At 41.3% G+C, this 26,603-nt stretch overlaps 1 protein-coding gene across 4 annotated transcripts in view; it reads left to right on the plus strand.

Moving 5' to 3' along the window:
- LOC110489566 (semaphorin-5A) overlaps nt 1-26,603 on the plus strand; it is a 295,669-nt gene that overhangs the window by 146,313 nt on the left and 122,753 nt on the right. For all 4 annotated transcript variants that reach the window (XR_005036038.2, XR_016486534.1, XM_036943683.2 and 1 more), the window contains exons 8-10: nt 1,184-1,469; nt 4,475-4,610; nt 19,508-19,712. Coding sequence is in view for 2 of the 4 variants with exons in the window: in XM_036943683.2 (XP_036799578.2) it covers nt 1,184-1,469; nt 4,475-4,610; nt 19,508-19,712 (627 nt within the window). In the remaining 2 variants the exon portion in view is untranslated. The remainder of the gene's footprint in view (nt 1-1,183; nt 1,470-4,474; nt 4,611-19,507; nt 19,713-26,603) is intronic.

Raw genomic sequence — 26,603 nt, forward strand, 5'->3', positions numbered from 1 at the left:
ATACATTGGGCAGGAGGTTAGGAAGTGCAGCTCAGTTTCCACCTCATTTTGTGGGCAGTGTGCACATAGCCTGTCTTCTCCTGAGAGTCAGGTCTGCCTAAGACGGACTTTCTCAATTGCAAGGCTATGCTCACTGAATCTGTACATAGTCAAAGCTTTCCTTAAGTTTGGGCCAGTCACAGTGGTCAGGTATTCTGCCACTATTTATTGTCTGTTTAGGACCAAATAGCATTCTAGTTTACTTTGGTTTTTTTTGTAAATTCATTCCAAATTGTCAAGTAATTATCTTTTTGTTTTCTCATGAGTTGTTTGTGTCTAATTTTGTTGCTGTCTTGAGGCTCATTTGGGTCTGTTTGTGTTTGTGAACAGAGCCCCAGGACCAGCTTGCTTAGGGGGCTCTTCTCCAGGTTCATCTCTCTGTCGGTGATGGCTTTGTTGTGGAACGTTTGGGAATCACTTCCTTTTTTTGGAATTTAACAGCTCTTTTCTGGATTTTGATAATTAGTGGGTATCAGCCTAATTGTGCTCTGCATGCAATATTTGGTGTTTTGCATTGAACACTGAGGATATTTTTGCAGAATTCTGGTGTTTGCCCCATTTTGTCAATTCTTGGTTGGTGAACGGACCCCAGACCTCACAACCATGAAGGGCATTGGGTTCAAGTGTATTCTCTCTCTCTCTCTCTCTCTCTCTCTGGCTTTTTCTCTTGTATCCCTCAATCTTGCTATCTCTCTATTGCTCTCTCTCTCTCTTGCTATCTCTCTATTGCTCTCTCTCTCTCTCTTTCTCACTCTCACTCTCTCAAACTCCTCTGTTTTCTCTCTTGCCCTTCCCCCTCTTTCAACAGTGCCTAACTTTGTCTCCTACTTCAACAGAGCCTAACTTTGTCTCCTACTTCAACAGAGCCTAACTTTGTCTCCTACTTCAACAGAGCCTAACTTTGTCTCCTACTTCAACAGAGCCTAACTTTGTCTCCTACTTCAACAGAGCCTAACTTTGTCTCCTACTTCAACAGAGCCTAACTTTGTCTCCTACTTCAACAGAGCCTAACTTTCTCTCCTACTTCAACAGAGCCTAACTTTCTCTCCTACTTCAACAGAGCCCAACTTTCTCTCCTACTTCAACAGAGCCTAACTTTGTCTCATCCTTCAATAGAACCTAACTTTGTATCCTACTTCAACAGAGCCTAACTTTGTCTCCTCCTACGACATCGGGAACTTCACCTACTTCTTCTTTCGGGAGAACGCGTTGGAACATGACTGCGGTCGGACCGTGTTCTCACGTGCTGCCCGGGTCTGTAAGAACGACATTGGAGGACGCTTCCTATTGGAGGACACCTGGACCACGTTCATGAAGGCTCGGTTGAACTGCTCTCGACCGGGAGAGATACCGTTCAACTATAATGAACTACAGGGAACGTTCTATCTGCCAGAGTTAGACCTGCTCTATGGGATCTTTACTACTAACGTGTAAGAAATACATTCTAGACACACAGAGACACACAGAAACACACAGAAACAGAGACACACGGAGACACACAGAGACACACAGAAACAGAGATACACAGAGATACATGCAGAGAAACACTCAGAGAAACAGAGAAACTCACAGACACACACTTTACCCTCTCTAACATGGGCCTGTGCAGACTTACTCTGTCACAATGGGCAGGACAAGGCAATGGTCAGAGATACCAGCCAGAGAGGGTAGACTCCAGAGGCGGCTGGTGGGATGAGCTATAGGAGGACAGGCTCATTGTAATGGAATGAATGGAACGGTATCAAACACATGAAACGTATGGAAACCACACGTTTGATGCAGTTCCATTTATTCCATTCCAGCCGTTACAATGAGCCAGTCCTCTCATAGCTCATCCCACCAGCCTCCACTGTGTACTCTGCCTAGAGGTTCCTCCATGGCTTTTCGTATTATGGTCAATAAACCTTGAAGTGGGCAAAACACTGAAGTATGCTTCAGGTACAGCTGATAATGAACAGTCATATTATACTATCATCATTCACTCACGTTTAGTTTGACAGTTTGATTCAGACTAGTTTCTCTCATGTTATTTTATAATATCTTAGAGAAGACACATTCTTGTTAAAGTGACAGTTTGAAAATTCAAAGCTATTCATCAGGCCCGATCTGGACACTTAGCCAGAGAGGCAGAACCTCTTAATTGAAGCCCGGTGTTAAATGTATAGTCAATTTAGACCATCCATCACTCACAGTGTGATCTGAGTCCACAGACACGATCTGGTAGGGACAGATATAAAGGTATATACCAGTCAGCTAGCATTGTGTCTGCTTAGTTGGCTTCTTAATCTATCTCTCTCTATATACATACTATATATACAGTACCAGTCAAGCGTTTTGAGACACCGACTCATTCAAGGGTTTTTCTTTATTTTACTATTTTCTACATTGTATAATAATGGTGAAGACATTAAAACTATGAAATTACACATATGGAATCATGTACTTGTTGGCTGTTTTTCCTTCAATTTGCAGTCCAACTCATCCCAAACCATCTCAATTGGGTAGAGGTTGGGTAATTGTGGAGACTAGGTCATCTCCATCACTCTCCTTCTTGGTCAAATAGCCCTTACACGGCCTGGAGGTGTGTTGGGTCATTGTCCTGTTGAAAAACAAATGATAGTCCCGCTAAGCGCAGACCAGATGGGATGGCGTATCTCTGCAGAATGCTGTGGTAGCCATGCTGGTAAAGTGCGCCTTGAATTCTAAGTAAATCAAAGACAGTTTCACCAGAAAAGCACACCCACACCATCACACCTCCTCCTCCATGCTTCATGGTGGGAACCACACATGTGGAGATTGTCTGTTCACCGACTCTGCATCTCACGGCAGTTAGAACCAAAAACCTCAAATTTGGACTCATCAGACCAAAGGACTAATGTCCATTCCTCATGAGAGCCAGTTTCATCATAGCTCTTGATGATTTTTGCGAATGAATTTGAAGAAACGTTCAAAGTTCTTGGATTTTTCAGGATTGACTGACCTTCATGTCTTAATGTAATGATGGACTGTTGTTTCTCTTTGCTTATTTGAGCTGTTCTTGCCATAATATGGATTTAGCCCTATTTGGTAAAGGACCATCTTCTGTATACCAAACCTACCATGTCACAACACAACTGATTGGCTGAAATGCATGAACTTCTTTCAGATCATTGGGACGCTAGCGTCCCACCTCGACAACATCCGGTGAAATTGCAGTGCGCGTAATTAAAAATACAAAAGTAGTAATATTAAACATTCATCAAAATACAAGTGTTATACACCATTATTTAGTTTAGAATCTTGGTAATCGAACCGCTTTGTCCGATTTACAATAGGCTTTACGGCGAAAGCATAACATTTGATTGTCTGAGGACAGCGCCTCACCCACTTCCTGCATTAACACGAATTCATAACCTGCACAGGTGTCACAAAAATCTAAAATAGCGATAAAATAAATCACTTACCTTTGAAGATCTTCATCTTTTTACAATCCAATGGGTCCCAGTTACACAATGAATGGTTGCTTTGTTCGATAAAGTCCTTCTTTATATCCCAAAAATGTAAGTTTATTTGGCGCGTTTGATTCAGAAATCCACCTGTTCTCGCCCAACATGCCTACAAAGGAATCTAAAAAGTTACCTGTAAACTACGTCCAAACAATTCAAACAACGTTTCTAATCCAACCTCAGGTACCCTAATATGTAAATAATCTATAAAATGTAAGACGGAATATACTGTGTTCAGTACCGGAGAAAAAGAACGAGGAGCGCAAACTCATTCACGCGCCTCAAAAGACTAGAGTCCTTCTGAGGGATATTTTGAAAGAATACGAATACTTCTTCATTTTTCAAAAAACAAAGCATGAAACAATTTCTAAAGACTGTTGACATCTAGTGGAAGCCATAGGAACTGCAATCTGGGTCCTAATTATTAGACTTTCCCATAGAAAAGCATTGAAATTCCAATGACCTCAAAAAAAGAAATTCCTGGATGGATTTGTCCTCGGGGTTTCGCCTGCCAAATCAGTTCTGTCATACTAACAGACATTATTTTATCGGTTTTAGAAACTTTAGAGTTTTCTATACAATACTACCATGTACATGCATATTCTAGCTTCTGGGCCTGAGTAACAGGCAGTTTACTTTGTGCACCTCAGTCATCCAAACCTCCGAATACTGCCCCCTAGCCTTAAAACGTTAAGAAGGAAATACATTTCCCAAGTTAACTTTTAAGAAAGCACACCTGTTAATTGAAATGCATTTCAGCTGACTACCTCATTAAGCTGGATGACTCCATATGTGTTATTTCATATTGTTGATTTCTTCACTATTATTCTACAATGTAGAAAATAGTAAAAAATAAAGCAAAACCCTGGAATGAGTAGGTGTGTCCAAACTTTTGACTGGTACTGTATACATATTGATATGCATCTCTCTCCCTCTCCTCCCCCCTACAGGAATAGCATAGCAGCGTCTGCGGTGTGTGCCTTCAACCTCAGTGCCATCACCCGTGTGTTCGGTGGCCCCTTCAAGTACCAGGAGAACTCTCGCTCCGCCTGGCTACCTTACCCCAACCCTAACCCTGACTTCCAGGTAAATATACACCTACTACAACCCTAACCCTGACTTTTAGGTAAATTTACACCTACCCCAACCCTAAACTTGACTTTCAGGTAGATATTTACCTACCCCAACCCTAACCTTGACTTTCAGGTAGAAATATACCTGCCCCAACCCTAACCTTGAATTTCAGGTAGGTATTTACCTACCCCAACCCTAACCTTGACATTCAGGTAGATATAAACCTACCCCAACCCTAACCTTGACTTTCAGGTAGATATAAACCTACCCCAACCCTAACCTTGACTTTCAGGTAGATATTTACCTACCCCAACCCTAACCTTGACTTTCAGGTAGATATTTACCTACCCCAACCCTAACCTTGACTTTCAGGTAGATATTTACCTACCCCAACCCTAACCTTGACTTTCAGGTAGATATAAACCTACCCCAACCCTAACCTTGACATTCAGGTAAGGAACTCCAAAATGGCCGTCAAACTGAGCTCACAGGGAAATCTCCTGTCCCAATATGGGCCTGTTATGAGCATTTCTGGGTATTCACTATGAGCATTGGTGGGATTTCATTTTAAGTGATGGAGGGTATGCATTAATATGTTTGTGCATCCGTAAGGTCGTCTGTGTTTGTGCCCCAGAATCCACATACAGTTTGCTCTATTTAATACATATTAATACAGGTCGCTCAATCACCTTACAAACCTGTAAAATTATGACCCACCACGTTATGAAACTCAATGACAGGAAATGTAAAACATCACAATGACAGCGTTAAAATGACCAACCTGCTGTTCCATGGAGTGTTGCTGCTCCTTATAAACTATGACAGTTCTCTTCATGGAACAGGTAGAAGTTGCCCTTACCACCATACCCAAATGTAGATGTAGCTCAGGACCTGAGGCAAGGATATGCATATTCTGGATAACATTTGAAAGGAAATACTTTGAAGTTTGTAGAAATGTGAAGTGAATGTAGGAGAATATAACACATTAGATCTGGTAAAAGATTATACAAAGAAAAAAACATTTTTTTTTTGTACTATCGTCTTTGAAATGCAAGAGAAAGGCCATACTGTATTATTCCAGCCCAGGTGCAATTTAGATTTTGGCCACTAGATGGCAGCTGTGTATAGCATACTATACCATACAATACTATACAATACTATACCATACTATATCATACATACCATACAATACTATACTATACTAAAACTATACCATATCATGCTATACCATACCATACTATACCACACCATACCATATCATACTACACTATACCATGCCAAACTATACCATACTATACTATACCATACTGTGCAGTACTCTACTATACCATTCTATACTAGACCATATCATGCTATACCACACCATACCATGCCATATCCTACTTTATCATACCATACTATACCATACGATACTATACATACCATGCTATACTACACCATACTGTACAGTACTATGCCATACTATACCATACCATACTATATCATACTATACCAGACCATACCATGCCATGCCATATCTTGCTATGTCATACCATACTATACCATACTATACTATACCATATCATACTATACTAGACCATATCATGCTATACCATATCATACTATACAGTACTATACCATATCCTACTATACTATACTATACTATACTATACAGTACTATACCATATACTATACTATACCATACCGTACTCTACCATACCATACTATACCGTACTATACCATGTCATGCTATACCATACCATACCGTATCATACCATACCATATCATGCCATACTATATATATTTTTTATACAGTGCCTTGCGAAAGTATTCGGCCCCCTTGAACTTTGCGACCTTTTTCCACATTTCAGGCTTCAAACATAAAGATATAAAACTGCATTTTTTTGTGAAGAATCAACAACATGTGGGACACAATCATGAAGTGGAACGACATTTATTGGATATTTCAAACTTTTTTAACAAATCAAAAACTGAAAAAATTGGGCGTGCAAAATTATTCAGCCCCCTTAAGTTAATACTTTGTAGCGCCACCTTTTGCTGCGATTACAGCTGTAAGTCGCTTGGGGTATGTCTCTATCAGTTTTGCACATCGAGAGACTGACATTTTTTCCCATTCCTCCTTGCAAAACAGCTCTGACCAGTAGACTACCTGCCACCCCACTATACTATACTATACTACACTATACTATACTACAATATACTATACTATCCTAGACTATACTATACTATGCTATACTGCACTATAATATACTATGCTATGCTATACTATACAATACTATACTATACTGCATTATACTATGCTATACTATACTATACACTACTATACTATGTTATACTATACAATACAATACAATACTATACTATACTATACTACATTATACTATACTACACAGTACAGTAAGTACCTATTTCCACTCACCCTACTACTATTTAACTGTGCTGTCCGTTGGTTAGTATCAGCCTACCTGCTTGCACCTCCTGCTGATAAGAGAGACAGATGAGTGTCACTCACACACAAACACACACACACACACACACAAACCAACACACACTTCTGGACAAATGACAGTTCTGCCCCTCACCTTGACTTCACAGGGGACACATCAAGGCAGTTTCACAGACTGATGCTTTACTTTTTTGCGTGAACACCTTTTTATTTTTTTATTTTTTAATTATTTTTTTGAAGGCGGAGGGGGGGTTTACAGGTGCAAATTTATTTTATAAAAGTAATGCATACAAAAATAATCCTAACCCATTCTCCCTCAGTCCCCATCCGCCCGCCCACATCCTCCCTCCTGACGAAAAAAAGTTATTGTGCTGACGTTTCTTCCAGAGACAGTTTGGAACTCAGTGGTGAGTGTTGCAACCGAGGACAGACGATTTTTACTCGCTACGCGCTTCAGCACTCGGCGTTCCGTTCTGTGAGCTTGTGTGGCCTACCACTTCATGGCTGAGCCGTTGTTGCTCCTAAATGTTTTCGACTTATAGCAGCGCTTGCAGTTGACCGGGGCAGATCTCAGAAATTTGACTAACTGACTTGTCGGAAAGGTGGCGTCCTATGACGGTGCCACGTTGAAAGTCACTGACATCTTCAGTGAGGCCTTTCTACTGTCAATGTTTGTCTATGGAGATTGCATGGCTGTGTGCTAGATTTTATACACATGTCCACAATGGGTCTGGCTGACATAGATTAATCAAAAAATGTGAAGGGATGTCCACATACTTGTATATATATATATATATATATATATATACTGTATTATAGAGATCAGTCCTTTCGGGTGTCCAGATAATTTATTTATAAACCCTATCATTGGATTGTTCCGTAGATGAGTTCCCCAAGGGACTCCAGAGGCCAGCATAGCTGACCTAAGTTGTAAACATAGAAAAAAAAAGTTGTTTGGTAATGTGTCTGTATCTTACATAACTTGGAATATTCTCAAACCAGTACTGTCCATTATATCGGCAAGGGTGCAGATTCCACATTTGGTGCATTGGGGGGATGCAAAAGCCACCCTCCAGATCTCAAGGCGTTATTGTGAAATATTGGAGTGTGGGCATGCCATTTTGATTCACATTTACATTGTTTTTCAATTTTGTGCCAAATAGAGATTGTATGAGCAATAATAGCACTAAAGTGTTGTTTGCAATGCTTAAGGGATATATCAGTGAAGACCACCTCTTCCAGGACACCAATGGTTTTATCTAAGGAAGGAAATATATCTACACCCAAATATTTAAAATGGAGAATTGTTGGGATTCCATAAGTAGAGATGGAGTCCCCCATCGAGGACTTGAGAGGCAGTAGAGCTCATTTGGTTGGATGAATTTTATAACTTGAGGTTAAGCTGAATTGATGTATGATGCGTTAGGGATCGATTGAGATACATTGTCTAGATATACTGTAGTAAAATGTAATCTGTGATAAAATGAGATAAAGGGATTTGAGAGAAATGGGTGTTATTTCTTTCGACTGATGAATTGGCTGGGCCAGGGGTTCCATGGATAATTAGAATAGCAAAGGCGAAGTTGGATCGCCTTGTCTGCTGCTTCTAGTGATTCTGAATGGAGCAGAGCAGATATTACCTGTTATAATTATGGCTGAGGGATTGGCATATAGCATTTTAATCATATGAATGAAATTGAAGCCATTTACCATGTGTTCCAAGACAGACCAGAAATATGACCATTCTTGTCTATCAAAATATTTTTCTGAATCGAGAGATAATACAGCCCTGTTGTCTCTGATGAAGCATTTAAGATATGTGGACTGTATCCCAATCGACAATGATGCAGCATTTCGAGGCAGGATGTGAAAATTGGCATGTCTCAAGCCCAAGGTACCTTAAAATCGTGCCTCCTAACGCGCCTTCATTTGGGCGGTTTTGAAGGCAGCATCCAATGTATCCTTCCCCGGAGAGGCTATCCAGAAGAATAAGCAATAACTGTGAGTATAACATTAATTTGTTAAACAAATTATGTTCAAATGTTCAACATACCTGTATAACTTTCATATGATTTTTAAATGTTGAATAACTGTTGTTTATCAGCCTGTTGCCAAGTCGGACGCGATAGCTAGCTAACGTTAGAAAGCCGATCTCGTCGTACTTATCAGCTGTTTAGAGATGAACTAATGAGCAAACTAGGCCTAATCGTAGATTTAGCCATGTATAAATTGTGAAGTTTTTAAACTTGCAAGCATGAACTTGCTAGCTTGTGTTTCTCCGCATTGCATTGCCTTGGCGTGAGAAAACAGTGATGGCTAATTCGTTTGTAGGTAAAACATGTTTAAAATGTTAACATCTGATGAACATTTTTGGAAATGCAGCAAGCTGTGTTCTGTTCTAGGCTTGCCAGCCAGCCAAGTTATTTGTGCATTCTGTTGATGTCTGTTTAGCTAATGTTAGCTAACTTTTTCTTGTCACTTTCCCTTCCCCTATTGTGTTGTACGATTGGGTTTGGTGGTACTAGTTAAAATTAGTGGCTGTTATTCTACTCTTACTGTTAAGCCTAAAAATATGCAAAACTGTTAACAAAACGATCGCACATAATTAAAGGTAGTTGTGGCTTCGACAACATGAACCAGTACTGAAATTCGAGCAGTGGTTACTGACTCCCCCATCGTCTCTGCTTGTTCCAGGTTGTAGGACATCTCACCCCGACACCCTGCAGATGTATTGAACTTGTTGGGTACCTCCCAGCCCACAGGATAACCATATCTCAGGATTTTATTAAGGAGTATGCAACATCTTAATGAATGTTAAATAGAAATAGATTCAACCATGTTATTGTTTATGATGCAGATATGTCAGGACATTGTCATTTATTAGGCTCATTCTAAAATACAGATTTTTTTAAATACATTTTTTTTTTTTATCCCAGCGGATTGCACTGTGTGCAGGTCTTCAATTTAGACCACATTTAGTTAAATGAAGCGTTAGTGAAGGGCTGGAACAAAAACCTGTAAACTCCTGTCCTATGTTTAAAAAAACATGTAGCTGTCATGACTGCATTTGCCCTCATGTACTTAACAAGCTTATGAATGCTAGAGGTTCATCTCTGTGTTATGTCCCTCACTTGGGAATTAACTATTTTTTACAATGGACTGTGTGTTAAGGGCTCATGTACAGATACAGGAAAACAAATAAAAAATGTAACATTTATTAAAAAATGACATGTGTTGAAGTCTCCCCCGTGTTTCTGGTTTTGAGGCTTGGGCATCTATCTGGTAACAGCAGTTCATCGGTTCATTAGCCCCAATCCCCTACACGGAGAGAGAAAGTAATCAATAATATTACATTGCTCTATTTATTTGATTGAATATACAGTAAATTCCTGTTTGATATGCATTTATATACAGTACCAGTCAAAAGTTTGGACACACCTACTCAATCCAGGGATTTTCTTAATTTTGACTATTTTCTACCTTGTAGAATAATAGTGAAGACATCAAACCTATGAAATAACACATATGGAATCACGTAGTAACCAAAAAAGTGTTAAACAAACCACCCCTTGCCTTCATGACAGCTTTGCACACTCTTGACATTCTCTCAACCAGCTTCATGAGTTAGTCACCTGGAATGCATTTCAATTAACAGGTGTTAATTGTTAATTTGTGGAAATCCTTTCCTTCTTAATGCATTTGAGGCAATCAGTTGTGTTGTGACAAGGTATGGTTGGTATACAGAAGATATCCCTATTTGGTAAAAGACCAAGTCCATATTATGGCAAGAACGGCTCAAATAAGCAAAGAGAAATGACAGTCCATCATTACTTTAAGACATGAAGGTCAGTCAATTCGGAAAATTCCAAGAACTTTGAACGTTTCTTCAAGTGCAGTCGCAAAAAAAACATCAGCAGTTGTGATGAAACTGGCTCTGATGAGGACCGCCACAGGAAGAGAAGACCCTGAGTTACTTCTGCAGCAGAGGATAAGTTCATTAGTTACCAGCCTCAGAAATTGTAGACCAAATAAATGTTTCACAGAGTTCAAGTAACAGACACATCTCAACATAAACTATTCAGAGGAGACTACGTAAATCAGGCCTTCATGGTCAAATTGCTGCAAAGAAACCACTACTAAAGGACACCAATAAGAAGAAGAGAATTGGTTGGGCCAAGAAACACAAGCAATGGACATTAGACCGGTGTAAATCAATCTTTGGTCTGATGAGTCCAAATGTGAGATTTTTTTTGAGACTTTGTCATATCTTCAAACAATCATATTTATCTAATATCGATTAATTATTGCAATAATGAAACCGTCGACACCACACCACGAGTGCTTAAAATCATACATAGTATACAGGGTCTTCATGTAGAAAACCTTAAAATGCTTAGTCATGGCTGGCTCCACCCCTCCCATGCAGATTAGGGCAGCATAAATCACCCTGGGTTCATCCTGTCGTTTATCTGTACGGGGGGGGGGGGGGGTGTTATTTTACTCCTCCAGGCTAAGTTTCCCAGATGGAAGGATGAGAACAAACAATGAGATGTTTGTTCTATTCCTTCAGGCTCTCTCTATCTCGAGTCACACACACACCACATCTTATCTATGAATGCAGGCTCAGTCAGACAGGAGACATATGTTATGTGTCACATGCACCAATAATCATAGAACCGAATGTGGCTGTAAAGTTTCTTATCACCAAGCCATCACTTAATCAGTTGCCAGCCCATGCTTCAAAAGACTGCACTCAGTTAACTCAGAAAGTGAGAGAGAGAGTTCTAAGAACCTTACTCTATTTCATTAAACAACAATTTGGTGCATAAACATAACATCATCTTGTAATTCTGCTACCACAGAGGTTCCCACTGTGAAACATGGAGGAGGAGGTGTGATGGTGTGTGGTGCTATGCTGGTGGCCATGTCAGTGATTTATTTAGAATTCAAGGCTCACTTTACCAGCATGGCTACCACAGCATTCTGCAGCGATTCGCCATCCCATCTGGTTTGCACTTAGTGGAACTATCATTTGTTTTTCAACAGGACAGTGACCCAACACACCTCCAGGCTTTGTAAGGGCTATTTGATCAAGAAGGAGAGTGATGGAATGCTGCATCAGATGACCTGGCCTCCACAATCACCGACCTCAACCCAATTGAGATGGTTTGGGATGAGTTGGACCGCAGAGCGAAAGAAAACCAGCCCACAAGTGCTCAGCATATGTGGGAAGTTCTTCAAGACTGTTAGAAAAGCCTTCCAGGTGAAGCTGGTTGAGAGAGTGTGCAAAGCTGTCATCAAGGCAACATTATGGTGGTTACTGCAAGATTCCATATGTGTTATTTCACACTTTTTATGTCTTCACTATTATTCTAAAATGCAGAAAATAGTAAAAATTTAAGAAAAACCCTTGAATGAGTAGGTGTGTCCAAACTTTTGACTGGTAATGTAATTATATCGGATATGTTATTCTTTATCACATGTCAGTATTTGTTTTGCATCCAATGCATTTAGCTTACATTAAGATGAGGTAGCCTAGGCCTTATCTAGTCAAGTCAAATTTTGTTAGTCACATGCGCCAAATACAACCTTACAGTGAAATGCTTACTTTCAAGCCCCTAACCAACAGTGCAGTTTAAAAAAGATATGAATAAGAATAAGAGATAAAATGTATGGCATTATGGTGTTGAACGCTGAGCTGTCGTCAATGAACAGCATTCTCACATAGGTGTTCCTTTTGTCCAGGTGGGAAAGGGCAGTGTGGAGTGCAATAGAGATTGCTTCATCTGTGGATCTGTATGCAAATTGGAGTTGGTCTAGGGTTTCTGGGATAATGGTGTTGATGTGAGCCATTACACTGATGTTCAGTTGTGTATTCGTTGATAACTAATATTGAAAGGTGATACTCCCTGTTCACTCATGACTGCACTGCCAGGCACGACTTCAACACCATCTCCCTCAACGTGATCAAGACTAAGGCGATGATTGTGGACTACAGGAAAAAGAGGACCGAGCACGCCACCATTCTCATGGACCTGTCCACATCACCAACAAACTGACATGGTCCAAGCACACCAAGACAGTCGTGAAGAGGGCACGACAAAACCTATTCCCCTCAGGAGACTGAAAAGATTTGGCATGGCTCCTCATATCCTCAAAAGGTTCTACAGCTGCAACATCGAGAGCATCCTGACTGGTTGTATCATTGCCTGGTATGGCACCTGCTCGGCCTCCGACCACAATGCACTACAGAGGGTAGTGCATACGGCCCAGTACAGTACATCACTTGGGCCAAGCTTCCTGCCATCCAGGACCTCTATACCAGATGGTGTCAGAGGAAGGCCCTAAGAATTGTCAAATACTCCAGCCATCCTAGTCATAGACTGTTCTCTCTGCTACCGCACGGCAAGCGGTACCGGAGCGCCAAGTCTAAGTTCAAGAGACTTCTAAACAGCTTCTACCCCCAAGCCATAAGACTCCTGAATATCTAATCAAATGGCTACCCAGACTATTTGCATTGCCCCCCACCTACTCTCTGTTATCATCTATGCATAGTCACTTTAATAACTACATACTCCCTCAACTACCTCGACTAACCTGTGCCCCCACACATTGTCTCTGTACCTTAACACCCTTCATATAGTCTCCACATTGACTCTGTACCAGTACCCCCTGTATATAGCCTCCACGTTTACTCTGTACTGGTACCCCCTGTATATAGTCTCCACATTGACTCTGTACCGTAACACCCTGTATATAGTCTCCACATTGACTCTGTACCGTAACACCCTGTATATAGTCTCCACATTGACTCTGTACCGGTACCCCCTGTATATAGTCTCCACATTGACTCTGTACCGTAACACCCTGTATATAGTCTCCACATTGACTCTGTACCGTAACATCCTGTATATAGCTTCCACATTGACTCTGTACTGTAACACCCTGTATATAGTCTCCACATTGACTCTGTACCGTAACACCCTGTATATAGTCTCCACATTGACTCTGTACCGGTACCCCCTGTATATAGCCTCCACATTGACTCTGTACCGTAACACCCTGTATATAGTCTCCACATTGACTCTGTACTGTAACACCCTGTATATAGCCTCCACATTGACTCTGTACCGTAACACCCTGCATATAGTCTCCACATTGACTCTGTACCGTAACACCCTGTATATAGTCTTCACATTGACTCTGTACCGGTACCCCCTGTGTATAGTCTCCACGTTGACTCTGTACCGTAACACCCTGTATATAGCCTCCACATTGACTCTGTACCGTAACACCCTGCATATAGTCTCCACATTGACTCTGTACCGTAACACCCTGTATATAGCCTCCACATTGACTCTGTACCGTAACACCCTGCATATAGTGTCCACATTGACTCTGTACCGTAACACCCTGTATATAGCCTCCACATTGACTCTGTACCGTAACACCCTGCATATAGCCTCCACATTGACTCTGTACCGTAACACCCTGTATATAGTCTCGCTATTGTTATTTTACTGCTGCTCTTTAACTACTTTACTACTTTCGTATTTTTTCATCTGCATTGTTGGTTAAGGGCTTGCAAGTAAGCATTTCACTATAAGGTCTACTACACCTGTTGTATTCAGCGCCTGTGACTAATACAATTTGATTTGATTTTGATTTCACAATATGCACGGGTGTGATAGTTGTGTGAATTAATCATTAAAGAAAAACATTAGCAGCTCTAATGCAATATTAATCTCACAGTGAAACACCGCTAATAATCTTTCTTAAACATACTGTGAAAGAAAAAAAAAAGGATCTCCCCAAAAATCGTATAGTGTACGTATAGTGCATGCAAAAGCACGACTGTCCTCAACAATGGAGCAGCCGACCGAGCATTATATGAGAGGAGGAACTATACCATAGGATAATTATTCTGGGCGGTGTCAACTTCATTCATGGACAGGCACTGAGGACAACGATTATTTTACTTGTTAACTTGTTATCCATGTCAGATATTTCCATTTTGGATAGTTATTCACTGAATTGCTAGCACTAGTTGCTCACACTGCCACGGTGTCTACAATGTAAACAAACGGCTCTCGGCTCAGTGGAATGTGAATGCGTTGTCCCCTGTGGCTGAATCCCAATTGGCAGTTACAGTGCCTTGCGAAAGTATTCGGCCCCCTTGAACTTTGCGACCTTTTGCCACATTTCAGGCTTCAAACATAAAGATATAAAACTGTATTTTTTTGTGAAGAATCAACAACAAGTGGGACACAATCATGAAGTGGAACGACATTTATTGGATATTTCAAACTTTTTTAACAAATCAAAAACTGAAAGATTGGGCGTGCAAAATTATTCAGCCCCTTTACTTTCAGTGCAGCAAACTCTCTCCAGAAGTTCAGTGAGGATCTCTGAATGATCCAATGTTGACCTAAATGACTAATGATGATAAATACAATCCACCTGTGTGTAATCAAGTCTCCGTATAAATGCACCTGCACTGTGATAGTCTCAGAGGTCCGTTAAAAGCGCAGAGAGCATCATGAAGAACAAGGAACACACCAGGCAGGTCCGAGATACTGTTGTGAAGAAGTTTAAAGCCGGATTTGGATACAAAAAGATTTCCCAAGCTTTAAACATCCCAAGGAGCACTGTGCAAACGATAATATTGAAATGGAAGGAGTATCAGACCACTGCAAATCTACCAAGAACTGGCCGTCCCTCTAAACTTTCAGCTCATACAAGGAGAAGATTGATCAGAGATGCAGCCAAGAGGCCCACGATCACTCTGGATGAACTGCAGAGATCTACAGCTGAGGTGGGAGACTCTGTCCATAGGACAACAATCAGTCGTATATTGCACAAATCTGGCCTTTATGGAAGAGTGGCAAGAAGAAAGCCATTTCTTAAAGATATCCATAAAAAGTGTTGTTTAAAGTTTGCCACAAGCCACCTGGGAGACACACCAAACATGTGGAAGAAGGTGCTCTGGTCAGATGAAACCAAAATTGAACTTTTTGGCAACAATGCAAAACGTTATGTTTGGCGTAAAAGCAACACAGCTGAACACACCATCCCCACTGTCAAACATGGTGGTGGCAGCATCATGGTTTGGGCCTGCTTTTCTTCAGCAGGGACAGGGAAGATGGTTAAAATTGATGGGAAGATGGATGGAGCCAAATACAGGACCATTCTGGAAGAAAACCTGATGGAGTCTGCAAAAGACCTGAGACTGGGACGGAGATTTGTCTTCCAACAAGACAATGATCCAAAACATACAGCAAAATCTACAATGGAATGGTTCAAAAATAAACATATCCAGGTGTTAGAATGGCCAAGTCAAAGTCCAGACCTGAATCCAATCGAGAATCTGTGGAAAGACCTGAAAACTGCTGTTCACAAATGCTCTCCATCCAACCTCACTGAGCTCGAGCTGTTTTGCAAGGAGGAATTGGAAAAAAATTCAGTCTCTCGATGTGCAAAACTGATAGAGACATACCCCAAGCGACTTACAGCTGTAATCACAGTAAAAGGTGGCGCTACAAAGTATTAACTTAAGGGGGCTGAATAATTTTGCACGCCCAATTTTTCAGTTTCTGATTTGTTAAAAAAGTTTGAAATATCCAATAAATGTCGTTCCACTTCATGATTGTGTCCCACTTGTTGTTGATTCTTCACAAAAAAATACAGTTTTATATCTTTATGTTTGAAGCCTGAAATGTGGCAAAAGGTCGCAAAGTTCAAGGGGGCGAATACTTTCGCAAGGCACTGTACCTACTGGAGATGTGCTAACTTCTAAGGTAGGTGCCTTTGGTGCCAGGAAGGCAGTAGCCTTTGGATTGGGACACAGCCGTAATAGTCGACGGAGGATAAACGCTTTTTAACAATCCCGCTTTGGTCCATCAATTTTGCTAAGTAAGTCTCAAGACAGGACGACAACATCAAAACAAAAAAAACAGATTAATATCTGTGTTTATTAAAGATAGGGGGTAGTGAGAACACTGTGTGGAATCTTTACCTGTTTTTATATATAAAAGCCAAATTAGTGCTGTATTCACATCTCTCCCAGATGAACCTTTGTGAACGTCTGTATTAGTCATTTCATGCAATAGTGGACCTAACAGATTCCAAAATGTTCAATAGACCTCAGGAGGAATATCGTCCAGGCAATTTGCCTTTATTCTATCCAATGCCCTTTTGAGTTCATTAAAGAGAGATTTGTGCTCCCAGCGAGGTGGCTTTTTCTCTCTTAATTATCTTAAGAAAGGACTTAGTCTGGCTTGGTGTGGAATTACAAAGAAGTGTACAAATCTTTAAAGAAGTGGGAGAAACCTGGATTGAATTTGGGTTCTGATAGTAATTCCCCTGTTTCAGATTCAATAGTTGCTGTGTCAGCTAATTGATCATTACTTTGTAGCACGTTGGCCAGCGAACGACTGGGACGATCACCATGAAAGTAATGGTTGAATCTAACTCAATGGATGGTAAATTCTGCTCTCCGTCTTATCAATAAATTAAGTTCTGTCTTGACTTTAGAAAGAGTAATAGCTACCTAGTCTGACAAGAATGGTTGTCGAGAACACTCTAATACAGTTAACAACATTTACAAATCTGAAATCTTCTTTACTTGTGATTTATTCAACCCAGATGCAAATGCAGTTGCATTATTATTTTTTCTAAAACACTTTAGTTGCATCCCATTGAATCCGGGGGTCATCGACTGAATTTGTATTAATCATTATAAATGTATTTAGTTCAATTTCAAATTGATCTCAGAGTATAGGATTTTGTAGTAATGAAGTGTTGAACCTCCATAATGTGGCTCTTTTTGTCACGGTTTTATTTATGTGAAAGAGAGTCAGACCAAAATGCGGCGTGGCTATAGCGATCCATGTTTAATAGGACAAAGTAAACACGATCAAATTCAAAAACAAATAAACGCAACACGAAAACCGAAACAGCCTAATACTGGTGCAAAGTAACACAGAGACAGGAACAAGGACATCAAGACACTAAGGACAATCACCCACAAAACCCAACACCAAACAGGCTACCTAAATATGGTTCCCAATCAGAGACAATGACGAACACCTGCCTCTGATTGAGAACCATATCAGGCCAAACATAGAACTAGACAAACTAGACATGTAACATAGAATGCCAAACAGCTCACACCCTGACCAACCAAAACATAGAAACATACAAAGCAAACTATGGTCAGGGTGTGACACTTTTAGGAGATTCGGACATTTGAAGTTGGCAGTAGTAAGCATGGTGGTCAGACAAGCTGATATGTTGTTTTTTTTAGAGGTGAAGATAATATAATGAAATCCATTTGTGAGAATGTTTTAGTAGAAAGTGTACTCTTTTGCTTAATAAGGATTATGTACTCGCCAGGCATCAATGAGGTTGTAATCAGAGAGTATATACTGGAGACCCATGGTTGTGTGTGGATTGCAGTTGGTCTTGCTAGATTTGTCCCGCATGTCCAAAATGGCATTCATATCTGTCCAAATAACCAGATGGAATTCAGTTAATTCTAACAATAGTCTGTTCTGATAATCAGAAAACGTAGGAACATATGAATTTGAAGATGTAAATAACAATGAATGACATTTTCTTTCCATTATGGATAAATTTAAGAAAAGTTATTCTGACTTCTTGGTCTTTGCCTTTACCCAAGATGGTGAATTAGGGTTTGTTATGTATCATTATGATGAACACCTCTAGTTGTGTTTGGGGCTGATGAAAATCAGCCAGTTTGTGTAAATAGTTTTCTGTTCTCTGTGCGTCTGTGCATTGATATTTCTCCTTTTCAATATGTCTCCTTATCAATATATCTCCTTATCGATATGTCTCCTTATCAATATGTCTCCTTATTGATATGCCTCCTTATTAAAGTCTCCTTATCAATCCTTATCAATACATATCCTTATAATATCTCTCCTTGTCAATATGACTCCTTATCAATATGCCTCCTTATTGATATGCCTCCTTATTAAAGTCTCCTCATCAATATGTCTCCTTATCGATATGTCTCCTTATCATTACATATCCTTATAATATCTCTCCTTATTAATATGTATCCTTATTAATATGTATCCTTATCAATATGTCTCCTTATTAATACATATCCTTATAATATCTCTCCTTATTAACATGCATCCTTATCAATATGCCTTCTTATTAATAAAGTATGTCTCCTTATCAATGTGTTCTTAGTCATATGTCTCCTTATCAATAATACTCCTTATCAAGATGACTCCTTATCAAGATGAATCCTTATCAATATGGCTCCTTATCAATATGTCTCCTTATCAAGATGACTCCTTATCAATATGTCTCCTTATCAATAATATTCCTTATCAATATGTCTCCTTATCAATAATATTCCTTATCAATTTTTCTCCTTATCAAGATGACTCCTTATCAAGATGATTCCTTATCAATGTCTCCATGTCTCCAGTGTGGTACCATAGATTATGGTTCCTATTTGAACCTGACAGAGAGGAACCTGCAGGATGCCCAGAAGTTCCTGCTGATGAACGAGGTGATCCAGCCGGTCCAGCCTGTCCCTTACTTCATGGAGGACGACGTTCGCTTCTCCCACGTAGCTGTGGATGTGGTGCAGGGCAAAGACATGCTGTTCCACATCATCTACCTGGCTACAGGTATGGGGAAACTGTGTGTGTGTGTTGAGTGGTGTTTTCCATCTCTCAGGCAGGGAGAGGGGGTAGTCTGTGTGTGTGTGTGTGTGTCTGTGTCTGTGCGTGCGTGTGCGCGTGTGCATGTGTGTGTGCATATGGGGACGTGTTGAACTATACTCGAGGGGACCAGCAGTCCCCACAAGGATAGTAAACTCTTTTTTTTTGACCAACTGGGGACATTTTGTCCCCAAAAAGGTCAAATGCTATTTCTAAGGGGTTTAGTTTTAAGGTAGAATTAGTGTTAAGGTTAGATTTATGGTTAGTTTTAGGGTTATAATTATATTTAGGGTTAGGGTTAAGGTTCAGTTTAGGGTAAGGGTTAGTGGTTAGGGTGTGTCCCCATAAGATTATTTAAAAAATACTCTTTGTATGTGTGCCGGTGTGTATGGAAGACACATGGCGGTTCATTGCCGTCCCATTGAAAGATTAGATGTCTTCCGTCACCTTTCTCAACCTCTCTACCACGAGCAGAATCAAAGGGCTAGAATTCAGATTAGTTGAAACACACACTTACACACATACAAAACACACACTTACACACTTACACACATACACACATACACACTTACACACAAACACACGCACACGCATACGCACACGCACACACACACACACAAACAAACACACAACCTCATGCACACCTTTACACAGAAGACAACCACACGCATTAAACCCCCACCCCCCCACACACACACACACAAATCCCTCACTGAGAGATGGTAAACACCATTCAATCCCTCATAGAGAGATGGTAAACACCATTCAATCCCTCATAGAGAGATGGTAAACACCATTCAATCCCTCATAGAGAGATGGTAAACACCATTCAATCCCTCATAGAGAGATGGTAAACACCATTCAATCCCTCATAGAGAGATGGTAAACACCATTCAATCCCTCATAGAGAGATGGTAAACACCATTCAATCCCTCATAGAGAGATGGTAAACAACATTCAATCCCTCATAGAGAGATGGTAAACACCATTCAATCCCTCATAGAGAGAAATGGTAAACAACATTCAATCCCTCAAACAGCCATGCTCTGTCTCATACAGCCCTGCTCTGTCTCATACAGCCATGCTCTTTCTCATACAGCTATGCTCTGTCTCATACAGCTATGCTCTGTCTCATACAGCCATGTTCTGTCTCATACAGCTATGCTCTGTCTCATACAGCTATGCTCTGTCTCATACAGCCATGCTCTGTCTCATACAACCATGCTCTGTCTCATACAGCCATGCTCTTTCTCATACAGCCATTCTCTGTCTCATACAGCCATGCTCTTTCTCATACAGCCATGCTCTGTCTCATTCAACCATGCTCTTTCTCATACAGCCAGGCTCTGTCTCATACAGCCATGCTCTTTCTCATGCAGCCATTCTCTGTCTCATACAGCCATGCTCTTTCTCATACAGCCATGCTCTGTCTCATTCAACCATGCTCTTTCTCATACAGCCATGCTCTGTCTCATACAGCCATGCTCTGTCTCATACAGCCATGCTCTTTCTCATACAGCCATTCTCTGTCTCATACAGCCATGCTCTGTCTCAACCAGCCATTCTCTGTCTCATACAGCCATGCTCTGTCTCATACAGCCATGCTCTGTCTCATACAGCCATTGTCTGTCTCATACAGCCATGCTCTTTCTCATACAGCCATGCTCTTTCTCATACAGCCATGCTCTGTCTCATACAGCCATGCTCTGTCTCATACAGCCATGCTCTGTCTCATAATGTCTCTTTGTTTTTCCTGGATCCCCCTTTCCACCTTTTCTCCATCACTAGCCTTGTGGACTTTCTGTCCGACACATCTGTTTGTGTGTGTGTGTGTGTGTGTGTGTGTGTGTGTGTGTGTGTCTGTGTGTGTGTGTGTGTGTGTGTGTGTGTGTGTGTGTGTGTGTGTGTGTGTGTGTGTGTGTGTGTGTGTGTGTGTGCGTGGATTTGTGTTTATACATGCGGGAGTGTGTCTGTGTGATCAAAGTGGCTTTAGCACGAGAGCGGTCAGTTCCCTGAGCAGAGGAGTTTCTGGATGCTCTCCAGATGCTAATGAAAACATCTGAACCAGTGCCAGGGCCATTTGCAGCGGCTAGCACACATAGCTAATCATCTATTAACAATGTAGTAAACTGCACTGATTGGGGACATTCTCTGGTAGTTTTACAAGGAGGCCAAACTGCTAGGTAGTGCATTCAGCCTGGTCACTGTGATATCAGGTTGAGTGTAGTTCAGTGATTTTCCAACCTTTTGACATTGTGAATCACACAAAGCCTCACACAAAGGAACTAGCCAGGAACTATAATAGAACTGACCAGGAACTAGACAGGAACTAGCCAGGAACTATAATAGAACCTGCCAGGAACTAGCCAGGAACTATATTAGAACTGGCCAGGAACTAGCCAGGAACTATAATAGAACTAGCCAGGAACTAGCCAGGAACTATAATAGAACTGGCCCGGGAACTGGCCATGAACTATAATAGAACTGGCCCGGGAACTGGCCAGGAACTATAATAGAAGAGGCCAGGAACTAGCCAGGAACTATAATAGAACCTGCCAGGAACTAGCCAGGAACTAGCCAGGAACTATAATAGAACTGGCCAGGAACTAGCCAGGAACTATAATAGAACTAGCCAGGAACTAGCCAGGAGCTATATTAGAACTGGCCAGGAACTAGCCAGGAACTATAATAGAACTGGCCAGGAACTAGCCGTGAACTAGCCAGGAACTATAGTAGAACTGGCTGGGAACAAGCCAGGAACTATAATAGAACTGGCCGGGAACTAGCCAGGAACTAGCCAGGAACTAAAATAGAACCTGCCAGGAACTAGCCAGGAACTATATTAGAACTGGCCAGGAACTAGACAGGAACTATAATAGAACTAGCCAGGAACTAGCCAGGAACTATAATAGAACTGGCCCGGGAACTGGCCAGGAACTATAATAGAAGAGGCCAGGAACTAGCCAGGAACTATAATAGAACCTGCCAGGAACTAGCCAGGAACTATATTAGAACTGGCCAGGAACTAGACAGGAACTATAATAGAACTAGCCAGGAACTAGCCAGGAACTATAATAGAACTGGCCCGGGAACTGGCCAGGAACTATAATAGAAGAGGCCAGGAACTAGCCAGGAACTATAATAGAACCTGCCAGGAACTAGCCAGGAACTAGCCAGGAACTATAATAGAACTGGCCAGGAACTAGCCAGGAACTATAATAGAACTAGCCAGGAACTAGCCAGGAGCTATATTCGAACTGGCCAGGAACTAGCCAGGAACTATAGTAGAACTGGCTGGGAACTAGCCAGGAACTATAATAGAACTGGCCGGGAACTAGCCAGGAACTATAATAGAACTGACCAGGAACTAGCCAGGAACTATAATAGAAGTGGCCAGGAACTATAATAGAAGTGGCCAGGAACTAGCCAGGAACTATAATAGAACTGGCCAGGAACTAGCCGGAAACTATAATAGAACTGACCAGGAACTAGCCAGGAACTAGCCAGGAACTATAATAGAAGTCGGCAGGAACTAGCCAGGAACTATAATAGAACTGACCAGGAACAAGCCGGGAACTAGCCAGGAACTATAGTAGAACTGGCCGGGAACTAGCCAGGAACTATAATAGAACTAACCAGGAATTATATTAGAACTGGCCAGGAACTAGCCAGGAACTATAATAGAACTGGCCGGGAACTAGCCAGGAACTATAATAGAACTGACCAGGAATTATATTAGAACTGGCCAGGAACTAGCCAGGAACTACAATAGAACTAACCATGAACTAGCCAGGAACTAGCCAGGAACTATAATAGAAGTGGCCAGGAACTAGCCAGGAACTATAATAGAACTGACCAGGAACTAGCCGGGAACTAGCCAGTAACTATAGTAGAACTGGCTGGGAACTAGCCAGGAACTATAATAGAACCTGCCAGGAACTAGCCAGGAACTATATTAGAACTGGCCCGGGAACTGGCCAGGAACTATAATAGAAGAGGCCAGGAACTAGCCAGGAACTATAATAGAACCTGCCAGGAACTAGCCAGGAACTAGCCAGGAACTATAATAGAACTGGCCAGGAACTAGCCAGGAACTATAATAGAACTAGCCAGGAACTAGCCAGGAGCTATATTCGAACTGGCCAGGAACTAGCCAGGAACTATAATAGAACTGGCTGGGAACTAGCCAGGAACTATAATAGAAGAGGCCAGGAACTAGCCAGGAACTATAATAGAAACTGCCAGGAACTAGCCAGGAACTAGCCAGGAACTATAATAGAACTGGCCAGGAACTAGCCAGGAACTATAATAGAACTAGCCAGGAACTAGCCAGGAGCTATATTCGAACTGGCCAGGAACTAGCCAGGAACTATAATAGAACTGGCTGGGAACTAGCCAGGAACTATAATAGAACTGGCCAGGAACTAGCCGTGAACTAGCCAGGAACTATAGTAGAACTGGCTGGGAACTAGCCAGGACCTATAATAGAACTGGCCGGGAACTAGCCAGGAACTATAATAGAACTGACCAGGAACTAGCCAGGAACTATAATAGAAGTGGCCAGGAACTATAATAGAAGTGGCCAGGAACTAGCCAGGAACTATAATAGAACTGACCAGGAACTAGCCAGGAACTAGCCAGGAACTATAATAGAAGTCGGCAGGAACTAGCCAGGAACTATAATAGAACTGACCAGGAACAAGCCGGGAACTAGCCAGGAACTATAGTAGAACTGGCCGGGAACTAGCCAGGAACTATAATAGAACTAACCAGGAATTATATTAGAACTGGCCAGGAACTAGCCAGGAACTATAATAGAACTGGCCGGGAACTAGCCAGGAACTATAATAGAACTGACCAGGAATTATATTAGAACTGGCCAGGAACTAGCCAGGAACTACAATAGAACTAACCAGGAACTAGCCAGGAACTAGCCATGAACTATAATAGAAGTGGCCAGGAACTAGCCAGGAACTATAATAGAACTGACCAGGAACTAGCCGGGAACTAGCCAGTAACTATAGTAGAACTGGCTGGGAACTAGCCAGGAACTATAATAGAACTGGCCGGGAACTAGCCAGGAACTATAATAGAACTGACCAGGAATTATATTAGAACTGGCCAGGAACTAGCCAGGAACTATAATAAAACTATCCAGGAACTGGCCAGGAACTAGACAGGAACTATAATAGAAGTGGCCAGGAACTAGCCAGGAACTATATTAGAACTAGCCAGGAACTATAATAGAACTGGCCAGGAACTAGCCAGGAAGTAGCCAGGAACTATATTATAGCTGGCCAGGAACTAGACAGGAACTATAATAGAAGTGGCCAGGAACTAGCCGGGAAGTAGCCAGGAACTATATTAGAGCTGGCCAGGAACTAGACAGGAACTATAATAGAACTGGCTGGGAACTAGCCAGGAACTATAATAGAACTGACCAGGAACTAGCCGGGAACTAGCCAAGAACTATAGTAGAACTTGCTGGGAACTAGCCAGGAACTATAATAGAACTGACCAGGAATTAGCCAGGAACTATATTAGAACTGGCCGGGAACTAGGCAGGAACTATAATAGAACTGACCAGGAATTAGCCAGGAACTATAATAGAACTGGCCAGGAACTAGCTGGGAACTAACCAGGAACAATAATAGCACTGGCTGGGAACTAGCCAGGAACTATAATAGAACTGGCCAGGAACTATAATAGAACTAGCCAGGAACTATAATAGAACTGGCCAGGAACTATATTAGAACCAGCCATGAACTAGCCAGGAACTATAGTAGAACTGGCCCGGGAACTGGCCAGGAACTAGCCAGGAACTATAATAGCACTGGCCAGGAACTATAATATAACTGGCCAGGAACTATAATATAACTGGCCAGGAACTAGCCAGGAACTAGCCAGGAACTATAATAGAAGTGGCGAGGAACTAGCCAAGAACTATAATAGCACTGGCCAGGAACTATAATATAACTGGCCAGGAACTAGCCAGGAACTAGCCAGGAACAATTAATAGCACTGGCTAGGAACTAGCCAGGAACAATAATACAGTGCCTTGCGAAAGTATTCGGCCCCCTTGAACTTTGCGACCTTTTGCCACATTTCAGGCTTCAAACATAAAGATATAAAACTGTATTTTTTTGTGAAGAATCAACAACAAGTGGGACACAATCATAAAGTGGAACGACATTTATTGGATATTTCAAACTTTTTTAACAAATCAAAAACTGAAAAATTGGGCGTGCAAAATTATTCAGCCCCTTTACTTTCAGTGCAGCAAACTCTCTCCAGAAGTTCAGTGAGGATCTCTGAATGATCCAATGTTGACCTAAATGACTAATGATGATAAATACAAACCACCTGTGTGTAATCGGCAGGGTAGCCGGGTAGCCTAGTGGTTAGAGCGTTGGACTAGTAACCGGAAGGTTGCGAGTTCAAACCCCCGAGCTGACAAGGTACAAATCTGTCGTTCTGCCCCTGAACAGGCCGTGTTCCCAGGCCGTCATTGAAAATAAGAATTTGTTCTTAACTGACTTGCCTGGTTAAATAAAGGTAAAATTAAAAAAAAATTAAAATCAAGTCTCTGTATAAATGCGCTTTTCTTCAGCAGGGACAGGGAAGATGGTTAAAATTGATGGGAAGATGGATGGAGCCAAATACATGACCATTCTGGAAGAAACCCTGATGGAGTCTGCAAAAGACCTGAGACTGGGATGGAGATTTGTCTTCCAACAAGACAATGATCCAAAACATAAAGCAAAATCTACAATGGAATGGTTCAAAAATAAACATATCCAGGTGTTAGAATCAAAGTCCAGACCTGAATCCAATCGAGAATCTGTGGAAAGAACTGAA

Source organism: Oncorhynchus mykiss, chromosome 15 (assembly GCF_057628025.1).
Source record: "Oncorhynchus mykiss isolate SJ-2025 chromosome 15, ASM5762802v1, whole genome shotgun sequence".
Classification (NCBI taxonomy): domain Eukaryota; kingdom Metazoa; phylum Chordata; class Actinopteri; order Salmoniformes; family Salmonidae; genus Oncorhynchus; species Oncorhynchus mykiss.